General features: G+C 38.6%; 4 protein-coding genes and 1 pseudogene across 4 annotated transcripts; all 5 read left to right on the forward strand.

The window, feature by feature from the left end:
• Positions 1-3178: 3178 nt before the first annotated feature.
• Positions 3179-6188, forward strand: pcdh2aa1 (protocadherin 2 alpha a 1). The gene has a single exon (XM_042770589.1). The coding sequence runs from the start codon at positions 3299-3301 to the stop codon at positions 5783-5785; it is 2487 nt and encodes an 828-aa protein (XP_042626523.1). The 5' UTR covers positions 3179-3298; the 3' UTR covers positions 5786-6188.
• A 1620-nt stretch (positions 6189-7808) lies between these two features.
• Positions 7809-10473, forward strand: LOC109101851 (protocadherin gamma-C3-like). Its single transcript, XM_042770595.1, has one exon. It carries the CDS (start codon positions 8003-8005, stop codon positions 10430-10432), a length of 2430 nt encoding a protein of 809 aa, XP_042626529.1. The 5' UTR covers positions 7809-8002; the 3' UTR covers positions 10433-10473.
• Positions 10474-10963: 490 nt separating this feature from the next.
• LOC109044895 (protocadherin alpha-8-like) lies at positions 10964-14168 on the forward strand. Its single transcript, XM_042770604.1, has one exon. The coding sequence runs from the start codon at positions 11582-11584 to the stop codon at positions 13946-13948; it is 2367 nt and encodes a 788-aa protein (XP_042626538.1). The 5' UTR covers positions 10964-11581; the 3' UTR covers positions 13949-14168.
• Positions 14169-14383: 215 nt separating this feature from the next.
• On the forward strand, positions 14384-17135 carry LOC109113510 (protocadherin alpha-2-like). The gene has a single exon (XM_019126317.2). It carries the CDS (start codon positions 14745-14747, stop codon positions 17118-17120), a length of 2376 nt encoding a protein of 791 aa, XP_018981862.2. The 5' UTR covers positions 14384-14744; the 3' UTR covers positions 17121-17135.
• Positions 17136-17300: 165 nt separating this feature from the next.
• Positions 17301-20626, forward strand: LOC109044893 (annotated as a pseudogene).
• The last annotated feature ends 13 nt before the right edge of the window (positions 20627-20639 follow it).

Raw genomic sequence — 20639 nt, forward strand, 5'->3', positions numbered from 1 at the left:
CATGGAAAAGACAGTTAAGCCAAGTGAAAATACACTGTGTTGTGCATTAAAACGCACTAGCCATTTTTTTTTTCTGGTGTTAAAATTATGTATTAATATTAATGCATTAATATAAACTTTCATATTGCTGCTTTTTTGCTGATATTTTGTATTTGCAGGCTATATCAGTTGTGCAGTATATGGACATCAATATTTTATTTCAGTAAACAATATGGTATTGTTTTTCTAATAGTTTGCAGGCTTTCTGAAATGTCATTTATTCTTAGCTTCCTGAGGGTATGGCAGTTTTCCCAGGCAGGTCAAAAGGTCAGGGTGTCATGGGGTCATTTCAGTGACTGGAATGCACAGCATGTGTGTCTTGTCAAAGCAATGCACTATTACAAAATACATTTGCCCAATTCTCATTAGATTTTCTGTTTTGGAGGAACAAATGCTGGATGTTTACATGTGCTATTTTAAACAGGAAGTAATCATTTCAAGGCTCTAAACTATCCGTCTCAGAGGATTGGCTAATGTTCAGACATGAGCAGTGTTGTAAAATAACATTATTTGAGACAATCAAAAAGAAAAAAGAGATACATTTTAGTAGAATGACAAAACAGTAAGGTGTTTTTCTGTGATTTAATGACTGTCAGTGTGAACAGCTATAAGTAGGTCGCTCGTCTCTCACTGACTACAAATCATTTACCCAAAAGCCTCATTTTGTGGTATAAAAATGGACTACCTATATACAGCACTGCCCTGTCTTATGCCCTGTAGACCCATATATTTCTTCTTCATTTCCCCTTCTGTCTATTAAGTTTAATCTAGTCTTGCAAATGTGTTTTTCTAATTCATTTTCTACCACCATTTGTGCTCTAAAGCAGACAAACTGCCTTCCTAAAGCTGAACATATCCATGATCTGCCTCTGAGAAACTCACCAGACCCTCTTTGATCATGCTTATCTGCTGATATATTTGTACTGCATATTTACAATAGATAAAATCTTCATTTAAAAAAACGTGATTTCTGTCATTGTCCATGTAATCCAGAATTTCATAAAATGTGGGACATTGCATTAGTAATATGTTTTTAGCTTTTAAATGACTTCTCAGTATGTGAGTAGCAATCCGCCTGTAGCCCATTTGAACACATGCACTGGAGTAAAAAACTAAAAACATGTTGTTTGTACAGTATACCAATATGATTATATTATAATCATGGAAAAGAAAGACACCATGTTTATGATCATGACTTATCTGACTTCTGATCATCAGTGATAGAATCAAAGTGACCTATTGTGAAAACTTTGTTTGCATGTTTTTGATCTGTATGGGGAGGTAGGTGAGTGTGCTTTTGTTTGGGTGGGTAAAGATGAGGTCATCACTGCAGATGATGTATTAAAGATAACCAGACAGATCACATTTCATATCAGCATTTTCATTTAGATGTAACCACACTTGGATTATCATCACAAACCCTTTTTTTCTGTTAATTCTGACAAATGGTAAATAGAAATAATAAAGCATTAACCACTGCCCTGACTGGCTTATTGCCTGGTTCTGATTCTGTGATGTGGGTCAGAACAAATAGAATATATGTATGTATATATATATATATATATATATATATATATATATATATATATATATATATATATATATATATATATATATATATATATATATATATATATATATATAATAACCATCCTTTGCTTCTCTTTTCCTCCTGACCCAGATTTCTTTCTGCCTGCCTTACAGCACACACAGAGAGACTGCAGCACCATTAAAAACTGCTGCAACACACACACACACACACACACACACACACACACACACACACAGTTTTCATTTGTCATATGCATTTATCCTCAGCATTTTATCATGAAGGTCCACACACACACAAGGATTTCTATTGCCAGGCCTGAAACCACAATTCAGCTAACTGTGTCACCATAAAAACAACCATGCTTTCTTGAAAAACTGCAGAGAAAAAGGCCTCAGTCTGAGAAATCCAGCTGACTGCTGTTTTCTAGGCAACGGGAGCCTGTCTCTATAGCGACAGAGTAAAAGATAGATAGTGGAACGTGGGTTAAAGAGGAGAGGATCATTTTACAAGGAATGATAAAAAATTTCAGATGTTAAAATAATTAATAATAATAATAAAAAAAAAAAAACTACAGTGTTGTTACTGAGATTTCTTTCGTGAGCGATGAGTTTATTTGGTCTTCCTTATGGTTTTCCCAAATCCATCCCCTTCACTCACGCTTTCCTCAGGAGACCAATATTCAGCACCACGGACAGCGACCCGCCTAGCCAAATGTCCGTTGCCACGGTAACGGACAGCGGGCGGGGAGGGGGTGCATAATGCTGCAGCCTGTGCACAGACGTGAGGCTCAACACTCTAGATCCGGGGATCTCTTATAGCTGTACAGTATTATGTTAAACAAACACACTGTATAACGCAGAAATGTATAATAATCTATGACTGCCTTTTTATGATAGGAGAAATACTGATGAACATGTGTGATTTATATGTATATTTGATCTCCACTACACAGAGTAGGCCCTACGTCCATAAAAAAAGAGCATGTGATGTGAATCAATTCGCTCTGCCCTCTGGTGTCTTTTGTCTGATATGTGGTTTGGATTTCACAAACCAGTGCAGACATGGGAAAGCTCATACGTAAGCAGCTGCAGTGGGAGGGAGCACAGAACAAAAGATACGGGTGGGGCCGAGTTTGTCACGTGATCTGTGTAACTGAACCACAAGGTGTCACTGTTCACCATGCAGTTAGACACTAGAACACTGCATACTTACAAATTTAGGCTCATTTATTCTTTTAAAGATTAACTGATGATTTAAATGCGATTTCAAGAAAGGAAAAATAATAAAAAAGTTTTTTTTTTTAAAGAGTTATTTCGTTCTCTTTTAGTACATTCGGTGTTGTAATGCCTCAATTTATATATTTATAATTTATAATTGTAAACTGTATAATATTATTTGATGATGATGATGATAATAATAATAATAATAATAATAATAATAATTATTATTATTATTATTATTATTGATGTTGTTTTGTTGTTGTTGTTGGTGGTGGTGGTGGTGATTAACATCACTAGAAGATGCACTGTGGAGGAAATTGTGCAGTCTGCAAAATCGCTGTGAGTGGCGCTACAATACCATCATCACTAACAGTCTTGTTGAGCAGGTTCACTTCGTGGGCAGACGTGTCAGACGTCGCTCTGGCTTTGAACAATGAACAACCACGACGATTTTAGATCTGTCTGTTAATTTGGAATTTGGAATAGCATGAATGAGTTGACCATTTGCTTAAAACTATTTTCAGTGGTGTTCAGGGGAAGCATGGCAAGCGAAAATAAAATAATACGGATGAGCAAGATTTTTTATATGATATGTCTGCTGTTCAATTCCGGAAAAAATGCTACCCAGATAAACTATTCCCTTCGAGAAGAATCAAAAACTGGAGTCATTGTGGGGAACATTTCAAAGGATTTAGGGATTGAACCGGCTTTAATGGAAAACAGAAATCTACGTATCGTTGCGGGGACAAAGCAAGAGCTCTTTCGGGTAAATCATGAAGACGGCGCTTTGTCTGTGAACCAGAGGATAGACAGAGAAGAGCTGTGCGCTAAAACCAACCCATGTCTTATTCATCTCAAAGCAGTGATAGAAAATCCACTCGAAATGCACCAGATATCAGTTGACATTATCGATGTCAATGATAATCCACCGAGCTTTTTGGACGAAAACCATAAATTGGAAATACTTGAATCTGCAATGACAGGGGCACGATTTCAGTTAGAAACAGCGCACGACCCGGATATAGGCTCAAACAACTTGCAATCATATAAACTGAGCCAAAATCTTTATTTTCGTTTAGAAACGGAAGACATGGGAGACGAAGGTAAGATTCCTGTTCTCATTTTACAAAAACCTCTTGACAGAGAGAAAATCGCAAGACATAACCTAACATTAACTGCGACGGACGGTGGCAAGCCACAGAAATCAACTACTGTAAATATTACTATTGTTGTGTCCGACATCAATGATAATGCCCCAATTTGTGATAAGCAAAAATACACTGTAACAGTAAAAGAAAATGCCCCTGAAGGTACATTTCTGCTGCGCGTTAATGCTTCAGATTCAGATGAAGGACTAAACGGAGAAATTGAATACTCTTTACGGAACAAGTTCAGGAACGGAGCATCTGAGGTTTTTGATTTAGATAGTTTGACGGGGGAATTAAAGATAAAAGGTGGGCTAAATTTTGAGGAAAGGCAGGTTTATGAGCTAAAGATACTGGCTGCGGATAAGGGGACCGTATCTTTGTCTTCACAGTGTAATGTGCTTGTAAATGTTGAGGATGTCAACGACAACCGGCCTGAGATTGACGTCACTTCAGTGTCAAGCCACATTTCTGAAGATGCGCCTCCTGGGACTGTCGTAGCTTTGATGGGGGTTACAGACCTGGATTCAGGTATGCACGGAAAGATAGTTTGCTCTCTGCCTAAGGATATTCCTTTTGACCTCAAGCCGTCGCCTGATGGAAACTTTTATTCTTTGGTAACTAAAGAATACATTGACAAAGAATCTAAATCGTCTTATACTATCACTATAACAGCCAAAGATTTAGGAACGCCGTCGTTAACATCAACAAGATCAATTCACGTCGATGTCACGGATGTTAACGACAACAGTCCCACATTTGCTCAAAGCCCATATACATTCTACGTGGCTGAAAACAACAAACCAGGAATTGCCGTTTTCTCATTAAGTGCAGTTGATATAGATGAAGGTGAAAACGCGCGTGTATCTTATTCAATTGATCGAATGAATTCAGACCAAAGCATGACATCTTTCCTGAGTATTAATGAGGCGAATGGTACCGTTTACTCACTGAAGAGCTTTGATTTTGAGTCTTTAAAAACATTTCAATTCTTTGTTGTGGCCAAAGACTCTGGAACTCCATCTCTGAGCAGTAACGTGACAGTGAACGTGTTTATTCTGGATCAGAACGACAACGTTCCAGTGATCTTATATCCAGTCAGCGCTAACGGTTCTGCTGAGGGTGTGGAAGAGATTCCCCGTAATGTGAACGCAGGTCATTTGGTGACTAAAGTCAGAGCCTATGACGCAGATATAGGATACAACGGCTGGTTATTATTTTCACTGCAGGAAGTTAGTGACCACAGTCTCTTTAGTTTGGACCGCTATACAGGACAGATAAGGACCCTTCGCTCATTCACAGAAACAGACGAGGCCCAGCAAAAACTGCTCATACTGGTCAAAGACAATGGGAACGTTTCACTGTCAGCAACAGCGACTGTGATTGTCAAAGTTGTGGAACCCAAAGAGGCGTTTGCAGCTTCTGATGTGAAAAACGCAGTAAAAGACGAGGAGGAAAACAACGTGACATTTTATTTGATCATCACTTTGGGCTCGGTTTCAGTGCTTTTTGTCATCAGCATCATCGTGTTGATTGTAATGCAGTGCTCTAAATCGACAGACTATTCGTCCAAGTATTTACAGGACACAAATTACGACGGAACTCTGTGTCACAGCATCCAGTATAGATCTGGAGACAAACGGTACATGTTAGTTGGACCCAGAATGAGTATCGGCTCTACTATAGTCCCGGGCAGTAATGGAAATACTCTAGTGATCCCAGATCGCAGGAGGACAGATTCTGGAGAGGTAAGATGCATCTTCAATAATTCTATTTTTATAAGTTTGCACGTGTTTGTACGCCCTTCGAAGAGCTGTCCTTGGTGCTGAACTTCGAATCTTGGTGCTGAACTTCGAATCTTGGTGCTGAACTTCGAAACTTCGAAGCATTCTCACGAACTGCTTCCCTGGTGATAACGTTTCATTTCACAATATAACTAGTTTTTTTCTTTTCTTTTCCCTCTCAAGAACATAAACTGCTATTTTAGCAGTGATGGAAAACGTACACAATTTTCCTAAGTGAAAGTACGGATACCACACCAATATATTACTGAATGTTATGGAATGTTATAACTTTACGTTATGGTACTGAATTAGTTTTAATCGTTTAACCACTACATCATCCCGTCTCCATTGGCAACACGCACCATTTGTGTTGATTGCAAGTGGGCAAGCTTATATGAGCGTGCATTAAGAAATGCATTAAGAAAGTGATATCAAAAGGACCAAGCCCCGGGCTGCGTTTCCCAAAAGCTTCGTAACCCTAAGAAGTTCGTAAAAACGATCGTACGACTGATCTTAATTTTACGGTCTGTTCCCAAAAGCATCGTAACTAAAGTAGAAAATCATTGCAGATCTACAAGTGCTCTGGAATAATCGTAAAGCCCTAAATGCATCATAAGAAGACCGATTTATGCGGTCAAGGATTTGATTGTACTTTATTGTACATTTTATTACTCGTTTTTGTTGTTGTTTTAAATGAATTTATAAATGAAAAATAATTTTAAAAAGCAGAAAAATAAAAACACACATCTACATTAAATGACTGAAAAAAATAATAATAAAATAAATAATGTAGAAAATATAATTTGTAAATGACCTGTTGACTTGCACGACAACCAGCAACCTATTGGACCCGGAAATAACGTCTCTCTCCCTCTCTCTCTCTCTCTCTCTCTCTCTCTCTCTCTCTCTCTCTATGGTTTAAGTAAAGTATAATATTATACGTATAATGCAATATAATATAATACAAATATTATATTATATTATATTATATTATATATATTATATTATATTATATTATATTATATTATATTATATCCGAGTTGTCTTGAACACAGCATTAGGTTAACATTTGAAACAATAACGAACTATCGCAAAATCGCCGGGTTTCCCGATAACGATTGATTTTAGAGCTTAAGAACGTTTTCTACGAGTACTTTTACGAACGTTCGTTATTGTTTCACGTGCGTTTCCCAAAAATGCACTCAACACAATCGCAAGTAGCTGTGCTTTAAGTGCTACTTAGTAGTCGCTATCCGTTTGTCAAGTGCTGAAATGTCACCTTATAGAATAGCTCATACTGTAATTGTAGTAGCCTACTACACGCTCATTTATTGAAATGTAAACCTAATGCTGCGTTCCAGACATTTCGAATATAATATAATATAATATAATATAATATAATATAATATAATATAATAGTTATAAGTATATCTGTAGAGACTTTATTTCCAGGCCCAAGATGGCTGCACGCCAGTAAGTCATTGACAGTTTATTTAATTATTTTTTCCCTATTATTCCCAGTCTTTGAAGCATATTTCCTACATTACTTATTTTATTCATTTTTTGTTCAGTCATTTAATTTAGATGTGTATTTGTATTTTTTGTTTTAGTTTTCTGCCCTTTTTAATTATTTCATTTATAAATTCAAATTTAACAATAATCACATTAATAAAGCACTTTAAATTGAGTTAAAGGTGTAATCTGCCGATTGTCCTGCAGGTGACCGCATAAATCTGTCTTCTTATGATGCACTTAGGGCTCTACGATTACTCCAGAGCACTCGTAGATCTACGATGATTTTCAGCTGCTACTTAAGTTACGATGCTTTTGGGAAACCGTAATATTAAGATCAGTCGTACGATCGTTTTTACGATCTTCTTAGACTTGCGAAGCTTTTGGGAAACGCAGCCCTGATTAGTTGTATGATGCTTTGCTTTAAAGCTAGTACAAGTCTGATACATGCATTGGCAGGTGGATTCTCATGTTTCCTATAACTGAAACTCTTTATTATCGTCTATGTTCGCAGTTAGACTCAAGGTGTCAGTATTATACAAGGAAACCTTTTGAAATGCAGTCCCTCCTCTTCGAGACGTCACACCGTTGTTCCTTTACACAAAAAGCGCAGATTGTTGTTGTTGAAACATACCTTGTTGTCTGCGTGGAATATGGTGAATTATTAAAACAAACAAAAAAAACTAGACAGGAGATTTCGCTCATGAAGAAATAACAACAACAATTTGTTTTCTGATAAGCGTTTGAATCATGATGGAACACGAAGGACAAAGGAGCAGATGGGATTGCTGGTGGATCGCTTTGTGTTTCTCTTTTCTACTGTACTTCGAAGAGCATGTTTCAGCTCAGATAAGATACTCTATTCCAGAGGAGGTAAAAGACGGAACGGTCGTTGGAAATATTGCGAAGGATTTGGGCCTAGATGTCGGTACTTTAGCGGAGAGGCGGCTCCGTATTGTATCTGGATCCAATGACGATTTTTTTCAGGTAAATCAGAACGGCGTCTTGCACGTTCATAAGAAAATCGACCGAGAGGCGCTGTGTGATAGTCATAGCGCATGCGTCATAAATATTAAGATTGTTGTAGAAAATCCCCTTGAAATACATTATATTGCAGTGGAGGTGACCGATGTAAATGACAATTCGCCCAGTTTTAGTGAACACGAGAAACGATTGGAGATTTCAGAATCGACTGCTCAAGGGACGCGTTTTCAGCTTAAGGCCGCGCGTGACCCGGATGCAGGGGTAAATTCTGTTCGTATATACAAATTAACCCAAAATGAACACTTTGATCTAGAAGTCAGAGATCAGGGAGAAGACAAACTGCCATTTTTAGTTTTACAAAAGTCACTTGACCGCGAGATCAATGACGAATATAATTTAGTTTTAACGGCTGTAGATGGAGGAAATCCACAAAGATCAGGAACTCTAAATGTTACAGTTGTTGTTCTTGATAACAATGACAACAGACCTGTTTTTAGCCAAGATATATATTCAACAAACTTGGAAGAAAATATACAGGTTGGAACGCTAGTCATACAGGTCCAAGCAAGTGATGCAGATCATGGCTCAAACGGAGAGGTTACCTATGCTTTTGGCAGCGATCAGAACCCAAAGGTTTATGAATTATTTAGTTTGGATAAACTGACTGGTGACATTCATGTGAAAGGCGATGTAGATTTTGAGGACAAATCTATTTACAAACTTGATGTTCAAGCGTCTGATAATGGCCAGCCCCCTATGAAGACAGATTGTAGAGTTGTCATCAAAATTTTAGACACAAACGATAACACACCTGAGATCGATGTAACATCACTGTCGAAAATGGTGTCTGAAGATTCCAAGCCTGGTACTGTAATCTCACTCATAAGTGTTACTGACAGAGACACTGGTGTTAATGGAAAAGTCGTGTGCGCTCTCTCAGAAAACGTTCCATTTGAATTAAAATCATCAGTTCAAGAAAACATGTACTCGTTAGTGACTAAAGGGAGCCTGGACCGTGAAATTGTATCCCATTATGATATTACAATAACAGCGAGCGACTTGGGTCAGCCTCCACTGTCCTCATATAAAACTCTGAGCGTGCAGGTGTCAGATGTTAACGACAACCCACCTGAATTTAGTTTAAATCCCATCGAATTATATATGACTGAAAACAACGCTGCAGGCGCGCCCATTCTCACGCTGAGTGCTTTTGACAAAGACCTAAATGAAAACTCTGTGATTTCATATCAGATTATTAAAGGGAATGGGACACAAAGTGACATGACATCTTTTCTAAATATTAATTCTGAGACAGGCGCAATTTATGCACTTAAAAGTTTTGATTTTGAGACTGTCAAAACCTTTCAATTTTACGCGCTCGCTTCAGACTCTGGAACTCCATCTCTCAGCAGTAACGTGACAGTGAAAGTGTTTATTCTGGATCAGAACGACAACGTTCCGGTGATCTTATATCCAATCAGCGCTAACGGTTCTGCTGAAGGGTTGGAAGAGATTCCCCGTAATGTGAACGCAGGTCATTTGGTGACTAAAGTCAGAGCCTATGACGCAGATATAGGATACAACGGCTGGTTATTATTTTCACTGCAGGAAGTTAGTGACCACAGTCTCTTTGGTTTGGACCGCTATACAGGACAGATAAGGACCCTTCGCTCATTCACAGAAACAGACGAGGCCCAGCAAAAACTGCTCATACTGGTCAAAGACAATGGGAACGTTTCATTCTCAGCAACAGCGGCTGTGATTATCAAAGTTGTGGAGCCCAAAGAGGCTTTTGCAACTTCTGATGTGAAAAACACAGTAAAAGATGAGGAGGAAAACAACTTGACATTTTATTTGATCATCACTTTGGGTTCGGTTTCAGTGCTTTTTGTTATCAGCATCATCGTGTTGATTGTAATGCAGTGCTCTAAATCGACAGACTATTCGTCCAAGTATTTACAGGACACAAATTACGACGGAACTCTGTGTCACAGCATCCAGTACAGATCTGGAGACAAACGGTACATGTTAGTTGGACCCAGAATGAGTATCGGCTCTACTATAGTCCCGGGCAGTAATGGAAATACTCTAGTGATACCAGATCGCAGAAGGAGAGATTCTGGAGTGGTAAGAGCTGTTTTGTTATTTTTGCACTTGAGATTAACATGTTTTATTTATTTATTTTTTATTTTTTGACATGCTCCTTCTTCCTTACTCTTGTTGTCATTTCATGCTTTTTTTGGCATTCATTGTTATAAAATATTGGGCTAATGTCAAGGTAGATTTGAGAGTCAAAAGGTCTCATTGTGCCGTTTTGCTTGTGGAGCGCGCTTATTACTCTTTAAATCTGACCTCATATAGATACAAATTAGGGATATTTGTATCTACCCCCCCCCCCCCCCCAGTTCATTTTAATAGATGCATGTATTGTGTGATCAAAATGTCATGATCATTTTTTTCTGATAAATATGTGCTATTAGAAATATCAGACTCAGCTTTTGGTTAAGACATTAAGTTGCAAGAAAAACAGGATCCTGTTTGACTTGTAAACTGAGCGAAACCGATTATTTTGAAGTTGAGATTTGGGATTTTTTAAATTATTAATTTAGCCTTACTGTCGTATTTTTATTTTAACACATTGTTATAATTGTATTATTTGTCTGTTTCCTTCCATATCAGAGATTTGCATATGAGAGGTTCAAACTGTTTTCGAAAAAAAAAAAAAAGAAGAAGAAGACAATACGGGTTTATTTGTTATTCTAACCCGATCTCATGAAAGCGCATTTAAATGGCACGGTTTTCTGTTTCTATTTGGCGTACTTTAATCAGAAATGGACTTTGGCGTGCATATGATACGCAGTGGTTAGAGGTGTGGGGAAGGTGCGTATTATATGTGCCAAAATGCGTATCATATGCCAACAATGTGCGTATCATATGATGTCAAAAACTGCGTATTCTATGCACGTCAAAGTAAGTTTGCGTATAAATAGCACGCAAAACACAAATAAAATTCGTGCTATTGATACGCATTTTCATGAGACCAGGCCCGGTATTTCAGACAGTGCGGTTTTGCTTATCTGTGACATTCTTAACAAACCTCATGGTGTCATTGTTGTACAGGGAAAGCATATGTTCACCCTGCCCCCATATCTAGATTGCATTTGGCTTTTTGTTCAGCGTAAAGGGAAGATGATGTTTGTTTGAAGACGACCAAAGACAGAACTGCTTAACGGTGGATGCTGCAGCTTTTTCGTGCGTCACCTTTGTTTGTTTGTTCAAGATGAATGCATAAGTATAATCTGACCAGGTAGCGGCATTTGCTTCTGGGTTTCGCTGTCGTTCGCAATGGAAGCTGGAGGACAAAGGCGCAAAGGGGAGTGCTGGAGGACGGTTCTCTGTTTACTTCTGTGCTTTGGGCAGCAGATTTCAGCTCAGATAAGATACTCTGTTCCAGAGGAGGTAAAAGAGGGATCTGTTGTAGGAAATATCGCCAAGGATTTGGCACTTGATGTCAGTACTTTGATGGACAGACGGTTCCGTATTGTGTCTGGATCAGATGAAGCGCTTTTCGTGGTAAATCAAAACAATGGCGTTTTATATGTCCAAAGAAAAATTGACAGAGAGGCGCTGTGTGATAGTATTGGAGCGTGCTTGATAAACCTAAAATTAGTGGTGGAAAATCCACTTGAGATCCATTATATTGTCGTTGAGATAATTGATGTAAATGATCATTCCCCTACATTTACAGAAAAAGAAAAGCGATTAGAAATTTCCGAAAACACTCTTCAGGGAACTCGTTTTCAGCTGCAAGCTGCGAGTGACCCTGATAGTGTTGTGAATTCTGTGCGTTTGTACAAATTAAGTCAAAACGAGCATTTTGATTTAGAGATAAGGGACAGGGGAGAAGACAAATTGCCATTTCTGGTTTTACAAAAGCCCCTTGACCGTGAGAAAGATGCTGAGCACAATTTATTTTTAACAGCAATAGATGGTGGCAATCCGCAAAGATCAGGAACATTGAATATAACAATACTTGTTCTCGATGTAAATGACAACCGCCCTGTATTTAGTCAAGATGTTTACTCTACAACACTGCATGAAAACGTGCAAATTGGAACTTTAGTAATGAAAATTCTGGCAAGTGATTCTGATGACGGTCCAAATGGTGAAGTGTCTTACACTTTTGGAGGGGACAACAAGCAGAATATGTTTCAGATTTTTACCCTGGATAGATTAACAGGAGTAATCCATGTAATAGGAGAGGTCGACTTTGAAAAGACCAATGTTTATAAGTTGGATATACAGGCATCTGACAATGGGCAGCCGCCTTTGACTACAGACTGTAGAGTAATTATAAAAATACTAGACATAAATGATAATGAGCCGACCATAGAGGTGACATCTCTATCGAAGATCGTGTCTGAAGACTCCAAGCCTGGTACTGTAATCTCACTCATTAGTGTTACTGACAGAGACACTGGTGTGAACGGGAAAAGTGTGTGCGCTCTGTCAGAAAATGTTCCATTTGAATTAAAACCATCAGTTCAGGAAAACATGTACTCGTTAGTAACTAAAGGGAACCTGGACCGTGAAATTGTATCACATTATGACATTACAATAACAGCGGGCGACTTGGGTCAGCCTCCACTGTCCTCATATAAAACTCTGAGCGTGCAGGTGTCAGATGTTAATGACAACCCACCTGAATTTAGTTTAAATCCCATCGAATTATATATGACTGAAAACAACGCTGCAGGCGCGCCCATTCTCACGCTGAGTGCTTTTGACAAAGACTTAAATGAAAACTCTGTGATTTCATATCAGATTATTAAAGGGAATGGGACACAAAGTGATATGACATCTTTTCTAAATATTAATTCTGAGACAGGTGTAATATATGCACTTAAAACTTTTGATTTTGAGACTGTCAAAACCTTTCAATTTTACGCGCTCGCTACAGACTCTGGAACTCCATCTCTCAGCAGTAACGTGACAGTGAATGTGTTTATTCTGGATCAGAACGACAATGTTCCAGTGATCTTATATCCAGTCAGCGCTAACGGTTCTGCTGAGGTGGAAGAGATTCCCCGTAATGTGAACGCAGGCCATTTGGTGACTAAAGTCAGAGCCTATGACGCAGATATAGGATACAATGGCTGGTTATTATTTTCACTGCAGGAAGTTAGTGACCACAGTCTCTTTAGTTTGGACCGCTATACAGGACAGATAAGGACCCTTCGCTCATTCACAGAAACAGACGAGACCCAGCATAAACTGCTCATACTGGTCAAAGACAATGGGAACGTTTCACTCTCAGCAACAGCGACTGTGATTGTCAAAGTTGTGGAGCCCAAAGAGGCTTTTGCAGCTTCTGATGTAACAACCGCAGTTAAAGACGAGGAGGAAAATGTGACATTTTATTTGATCATCACTTTGGGCTCGGTTTCAGTGCTTTTTGTAATCAGCATCATCGTGTTGATTGTAATGCAGTGCTCTAAATCGACAGACTATTCGTCCAAGTATTTACAAGATACAAATTACGACGGGACTCTGTGTCACAGCATCCAGTACAGATCTGGAGACAAACGGTACATGTTAGTTGGACCCAGAATGAGTATCGGCTCTACTATAGTCCCGGGCAGTAATGGAAATACTCTAGTCATCCCAGATCGCAGGAGGAGAGATTCTGGAGAGGTAAGAATGGTTTATTAAATCCAATTGCAGTGTTTGGTTTGGATTTATAATTTATATTTGAATGTATACTATTTTATTGGCTTGCTGCTTCGTTTTTAGCGTTTGTTGTCTTTTCATGCTCCCATTTGTTTTAGCATGGCTGTTCATTGTTATAATGTCTAGACTTAAAAGATTAGGCTGTTTTTTGTTGCTCACGTCATGGTGGATTTCAGAGTTAAATTGAACCAATACAGAGATCATACATATTATTTTTTACATTTTTACATTTACAAGAAGAAGAACAGTTCTGTAGGACCATATTATATGTGGTCCTACAGAACTCTTCTTCTTCTTCTTCTTTATTGTTGGATTAAAATGTAAAATCTTGAAATAAGATTATTCTCTCAAACTTTCTCTTATGACACCCTGAGTGAAGTACGTATCTATATTTTGTGAAATGAGATGGTTTCGTTTGTAAAACAATCCTTTCTACTTTAACTGCCATGCATTGACCACTGAAAAAAGAATATATTTTCTTGATGTAGCTGTTTTTGTCAAAAACAAATCCACTCCACATGGTGTCAGTGTTACTCTAGGGCACTGTTCTGTTGCAAGCCCTACCCCATCGTGCGTCATCTTTAATGAGAAACAGAACACTGTTTTGTGCAGAGCAGCGGAGCAGTGAAGCCGTGTGTTTGAAGCAGTAGCGACTAATGATTCCATCGTACTACCTTTTTCAATCATGTACCTGATATCAGAAATACCAAAAGGAAAAGGCAGTGTTTCACGAGAAGAAAATCTATAACCTGAAGTTATCTTATTATCTTTATTTGCGATGGATGTCGGAGGACAATGGAGCAGACTGCCATGCCGGTGGATTACTCTTTCTTTGCTGTTGTGCGTCGGGAATCTGGTTAGTGCACAAGTAAAATACAATGTCCCAGAGGAAGTAAAAGTAGGATCTGTTGTTGGAAATATTGCAAAGGATTTAAGCCTTGATGTCAGTAATTTGGCACATCGTCGGTTTCGTATTGTTTCTGGACCTGATGACGCGCTTTTCCGGGTAAATCACAACAATGGGGAACTGTATGTCAATAAGAGAATAGACAGGGAGAAGCTGTGCGATGGAAACGCAGTTTGTTCGATAAGTTTGAAATGCGTTATTGAAGACCCCTTAGAGGTGCATTACATAGAAGTTGAAATTACAGATGTAAACGATAATCCACCAATTTTCCCGAGATCTGAACAGCAATTTGAAATAGCCGAGCATACGCTTTTGGGAACACGTTTCCAAGTACAAACTGCCAGAGATCCTGATCTGGGAATTAATACGGTTCGACACTATAAATTAAGTCAGAATGAGCTGTTTGATATCGACATTCGGGAAAGGCATGACACAAAAATACCATTTTTAGTTTTAAAGAAAGCGCTGGATAGAGAAAGGCAAGGCAAACATGGACTCATTCTGACAGCCATAGATGGTGGAAACCCACCAAAATCAGGGACTCTTAACATCACTGTTATTGTTCTGGATACAAATGACAATCGGCCCGTCTTCAGCCGCGACTCATATACTGCAACAATCCTGGAAAATGCAGCCCCGGGCACTGTCGTAATTAAAATAAACGCAACTGATTTAGATGATGGAATGAACGGTGAAATCGATTTCTCTTTAGGCGAAAATTTAGAAGGAAAAATACACGACCTGTTTACGCTTGACAAGAGCACAGGTGAATTACAAGTTAAAGGGAAAATAGACTTTGAGGAAACGGATGTCTTTAAATTAGATGTGCAGGCATCTGATAAAGGACAGCCTCCTCTGATAGCTGAAGCAGAACTTAGCATTAAAGTCACAGATGTTAATGATAACTCCCCTGAAATTGAGATAACATCTCTTTCTAACATTATATCTGAAAATGTGAATCCTGGAACGGCCATAGCCTTAATCAGCGTATCAGACAAGGACTCGGGTGTCAATGGCAGAGTAATTTGTACATTACCTGAAAATATGCCATTTGAGCTGAAATCATCATTTAAAGAGAATATTTATTCATTAGTGACAAAGGGGCGTTTAGATAGAGAAGTTACGTCAAGGTATGAAATCACTGTAACAGCCACTGACTTAGGAAAGCCACCTTTGTCTTCTTTTAAAATATTATATATACAGGTGTCTGATGTAAATGATAACGCACCAGAGTTTCTCCAGAATTCATATGAGCTTTATTTATCTGAAAACAATGTCGCTGGTGCTTCTATATTCTCTGTTACTGCATTTGACAGAGATTTAAACGAAAATGCTCTAATAGCATATAACCTAAATCAAGGTGATTTGACATCTTTTCTTAACATCAATTCAGAAACGGGGATCATTTATGCGCTGAAAAGTTTTGATTTTGAAACCACCAAAACCTTTCATTTCCAAGTTTTTGCCTCAGACTCTGGAACTCCATCTCTGAGCAGTAACGTGACAGTGAACGTGTTTATTCTGGATCAGAACGACAACGTTCCAGTGATCTTATATCCAGTCAGCGCTAACGGTTCTGCTGAGGGTGTGGAAGAGATTCCCCGTAATGTGAATGCAGGTCATTTGGTGACTAAAGTCAGAGCCTATGACGCAGATATAGGATACAACGGCTGGTTATTATTTTCACTGCAGGAAGTTTGTGACCACAGTCTCTTTAGTTTGGACCGCTATACAGGACAGATAAGGACCCTTCGCTCATTCACAGAAACAGACGAGGCCCAGCATAAACTGCTCATACTGGTCAAAGACAATGGGAACGTTTCACTCTCAGCAACAGCGACTGTGATTGTCAAAGTTGTGGAGCCAAAAGAGGCTTTTGCAGCTTCTGATGTGAAAAACACAGTAAAAGACGAGGAGGAAAACAACCTGACATTTTATTTGATCATCACTTTGGGCTCGGTTTCAGTGCTTTTTGTCATCAGCATCATCGTGTTGATTGTAATGCAGTGCTCTAAATCGACAGACTGTTCGTCCAAGTATTTACAGGATACAAATAACGACGGGACTCTGTGTCACAGCATCCAGTACAGATCTGGAGACAAACGGTATATGTCAGTTGGACCCAGAATGAGTATCGGCTCTACTATAGTCCCGGGCAGTAATGGAAATACTCTAGTGATACCAGATCGCAGGAGGAGAGATTCTGGAGAGGTAAGAATAGTTTTAAACTTTCTTAGGCTTTCGTAGGTATTTTAGAGGATTTTATTTTGTATTTATATTGGCATTCATATCAATGTCATTAATTAGTTAGCCTGTCTGCACACACATCCACAAAAAAAACTTTAATAAATATCTTACTTACTATTAACTTTTAATTTTTTGTATTATTTTTTTTTAATTTTTTTTTTTTTTTTTAACAATTGCATTTTAAACAAGTCCTGGTGTCAAAATCACACTCTGTGTGTTGCATAGTCTATGTGTGCATGTGTTTTTTTGTTTGTTTTTTAATATATTTTATGTTATTTGTCTTTGAGACAAGAGCTGTCTGTTGCAACATGAAACGTGCAAATATATTTTTGCCGAATAATAAAACGTTTCCCCCCCCAATTTGAACCATAAAACATATTTTAATAAAGTTTAAGGTTTCTGGAGATTCACAGATATTGTAAACGGTAACGCTGGAGGTGGCTTGAAAGGTCCAATGGTCCACTCGGTGTCAGTGTTGCTTTAATTTTTGTTTTCCGGTTTTAAGTCCAGCCCAGGATGATGACGCGTAAGCTTGTATTGTCCTCCTTATCCTGGATGGTACGATCAGAAATGGAGTTTAAGTATGCGATCTGTTCTCCGTGTGTTTTCAGTTAAATTGTATTGTATTACGCAGATAGATTGTACATTGTTGTTTGTAATCGCCGAGGAAATATTTCTGGCAGTCTCACAGTAATCGTTCTGTCATGGAAGCCGGAGGACAAAGGCGAAAATGGGCGTATTGGTGGATTGCTTTGTGTTTCTTCTTGCTTCTGTGTTTTGGACAGCAAGTTTCAGCGCAGATAAGATATTCTATTCCAGAAGAATTGAAAGAAGGATCCGTGGTAGGACAGATTGCTAAGGATCTTGGCCTTGATGTCAGCACTTTAATAAACAGGAGATTCCGTATTGTGTCTGGATCAAATGACGCTCTTTTTGAGGTAAATCAAAACAATGGCGTCTTATATGTTCATAAGAAAATTGACCGAGAGGAGCTATGTGATGGAAATGACGCATGCTTGATTAATCTGAAAATGGTGGTCGAAGATCCCTTGGAAATTCACTATGTTGGAGTGGAGGTAACTGATGTTAATGATAATTCACCCACATTTACAGAAGAGGAGCAGCATTTTGAGATTGCGGAACACACACCCACAGGGATGCGTTTCCAAATACAGGCAGCACGAGATGCTGATACGACTGTGAATAATGTCCAGTCGTATAAACTGAGTCATAATGAGCATTTCGAAGTTGAGACTAAGGACAGACATGACGAAAAAATACCGCTTTTAGTTTTAAAGAAAGCACTTGACCGTGAAAACGGCGCAGAACATAGATTAATACTAACCGCAATTGATGGTGGAAATCCACCACGATCAGGAAATCTTAACATAATTGTTACTGTTCTTGACGTTAATGATAACCGTCCTGTGTTCAGTCAAGACTCATATTCTGTAATGGTAAAAGAAAATGCTGCTATCGGTACGGTTTTGGTAAAACTTAATGCAACTGACTTGGACGAAGGTTTAAATGGTGTTGTAGAATACGCCTTTGGAAGAAACCTGAAGCGTAAAGTGCAAAATCTGTTTATACTCGATAGTGCAACAGGAGAAATTCAGATTAAAGGTGTGCTGGACTTTGAGGAAACAGAAGTGTACAAGTTAGACGTACAAGCATCTGATAAAGGCCAACCACCCTTAGCAGCAGAATCCGTCGTTATGATTAAAGTAGCAGATATAAATGATAACGCTCCTGAAATAGACCTCACGTCTCTTTCAAATATAGTTTCAGAGGATTCTAAACCTGGGACTGTAATTTCATTGATTAGCATCAGTGACAAAGACTCCGGTATAAATGGAAAGATAATTCTAAGTGTTTCTGATAATGTTCCTTTTGAGCTGAAACCATCAGTTCAAGAGAATATTTATTCCCTTGTAACTAAAGGAAAATTAGATCGAGAACTTGTGTCCCATTATGACATAACAATAAAAGTCACTGATTTAGGACAACCTCCATTATCTTCTTTTAAATCTCTGAGCGTTCAGGTATCAGATGTTAACGATAACAGTCCTGAATTTTCTCAAGATCCGCTTGAATTGTACTTAGTAGAAAATAACGCACCTGGTGCCTCCGTAATGTCTGTGAGCGCATTCGATAAAGATGTAAATGAAAATGCAATGATTACTTATTATATTATTAGAGGGGGCGCTGCACAAAATGATATGTCCTCTTTCTTGAACATTAACTCTGAAACGGGTGTTGTTTACGCCTTAAAAAGCTTTGATTTTGAAGTAGTAAGAAAGTTTCAGTTCCAAGTTGTTGCAAAGGATTCAGGGACTCCACCTATATCCAGTCAACGCTGAACGTGTTTATTCTGGATCAGAACGATAACGTTCCAGTGATATTATATCCAGTCAACGCTAACGGTTCTGCTGAGGGTGTGGAAGAGATTCCCCGTAATGTGAACGGAGGTCATTTGGGTGACTAAAGTCAGAGCCTATGACGCAGATATAGGATACAACGGCTGGTTATTATTTTCACTGCAGGAAGTTAGTGACCACAGTCTCTTTAGTTTGGACCGCGCTATACAGGGACAGATAAGGACCCTTCGCTCATTCACAGAAACAGACGAGGCCCAGCATAAACTGCTCTCATACTGGTCAAAGACAATGGGAACGTTTTCACTCTCAGCAACAGCGACTGTGATTATCAAAGTTCTGGAGCCCAAAAGAGGCTTTTGCAGCTTCTGATGTGAAAAAACGTAGTAAAAGACGAGGGAGGGATGCCAAAACAACGTGACATTTATTTGATCATAACGTTGGGCTCGGTTTCAGTGCTTTTTGTCATCAGCATCGTCGTTTTTATTGTAATGCAGTGCTCTAAATCGACAAACTATTCGTCCAAGTTTTCACAGGATACAAATTACGACGGGACTCTGTGTCACAGCATCCAGTACAGATCTGGAGACAAACGGTACATGTTAGTTGGACCCAGAATGAGTATCGGCTCTACTATAGTCCCGGGCAGTAATGGAAATACTCTAGTGATACCTGATCGCAGGAGGAGAGATTCTGGAGAGGTAAGATTGGCGATTATTTTTTTCTTTGTATGAAATTACTTACTCGTACAGCTTCACAGACAGCCGACTAAATATGTTTGTCATAAAACTGATGAGCTAACTGCAAGTTAAGAATTTCTGACAATTGTTTTGCTTTGCAAAAAAAGTACAATGTGTATGCTTTACCAGGTTTGCTGTTGTTCCGAGTAGTGACATCGTAGAGGGAGCTGTCCGCTGCGCTGGTGCTGAAATTAGTTGCGATTTTCTCAAGAATGGGCTGGATTTTTAGTGAATTAAACGTGGTTTAATTGTGCTCTCGCACACATCTGCACGAGTTGTTTGGGTTATATCTATGCACTTTATAAAATGATGTAGCACGTAGGTAAGGGGGAGACACTGAATTCTGATCATTCATTTTAATAATTTTACGTGGTTTTATACATTGTATGTGTGCTTCATGAAAA

This window comes from Cyprinus carpio, chromosome A14, assembly GCF_018340385.1.
Source record: "Cyprinus carpio isolate SPL01 chromosome A14, ASM1834038v1, whole genome shotgun sequence".
Taxonomy (NCBI): domain Eukaryota; kingdom Metazoa; phylum Chordata; class Actinopteri; order Cypriniformes; family Cyprinidae; genus Cyprinus; species Cyprinus carpio.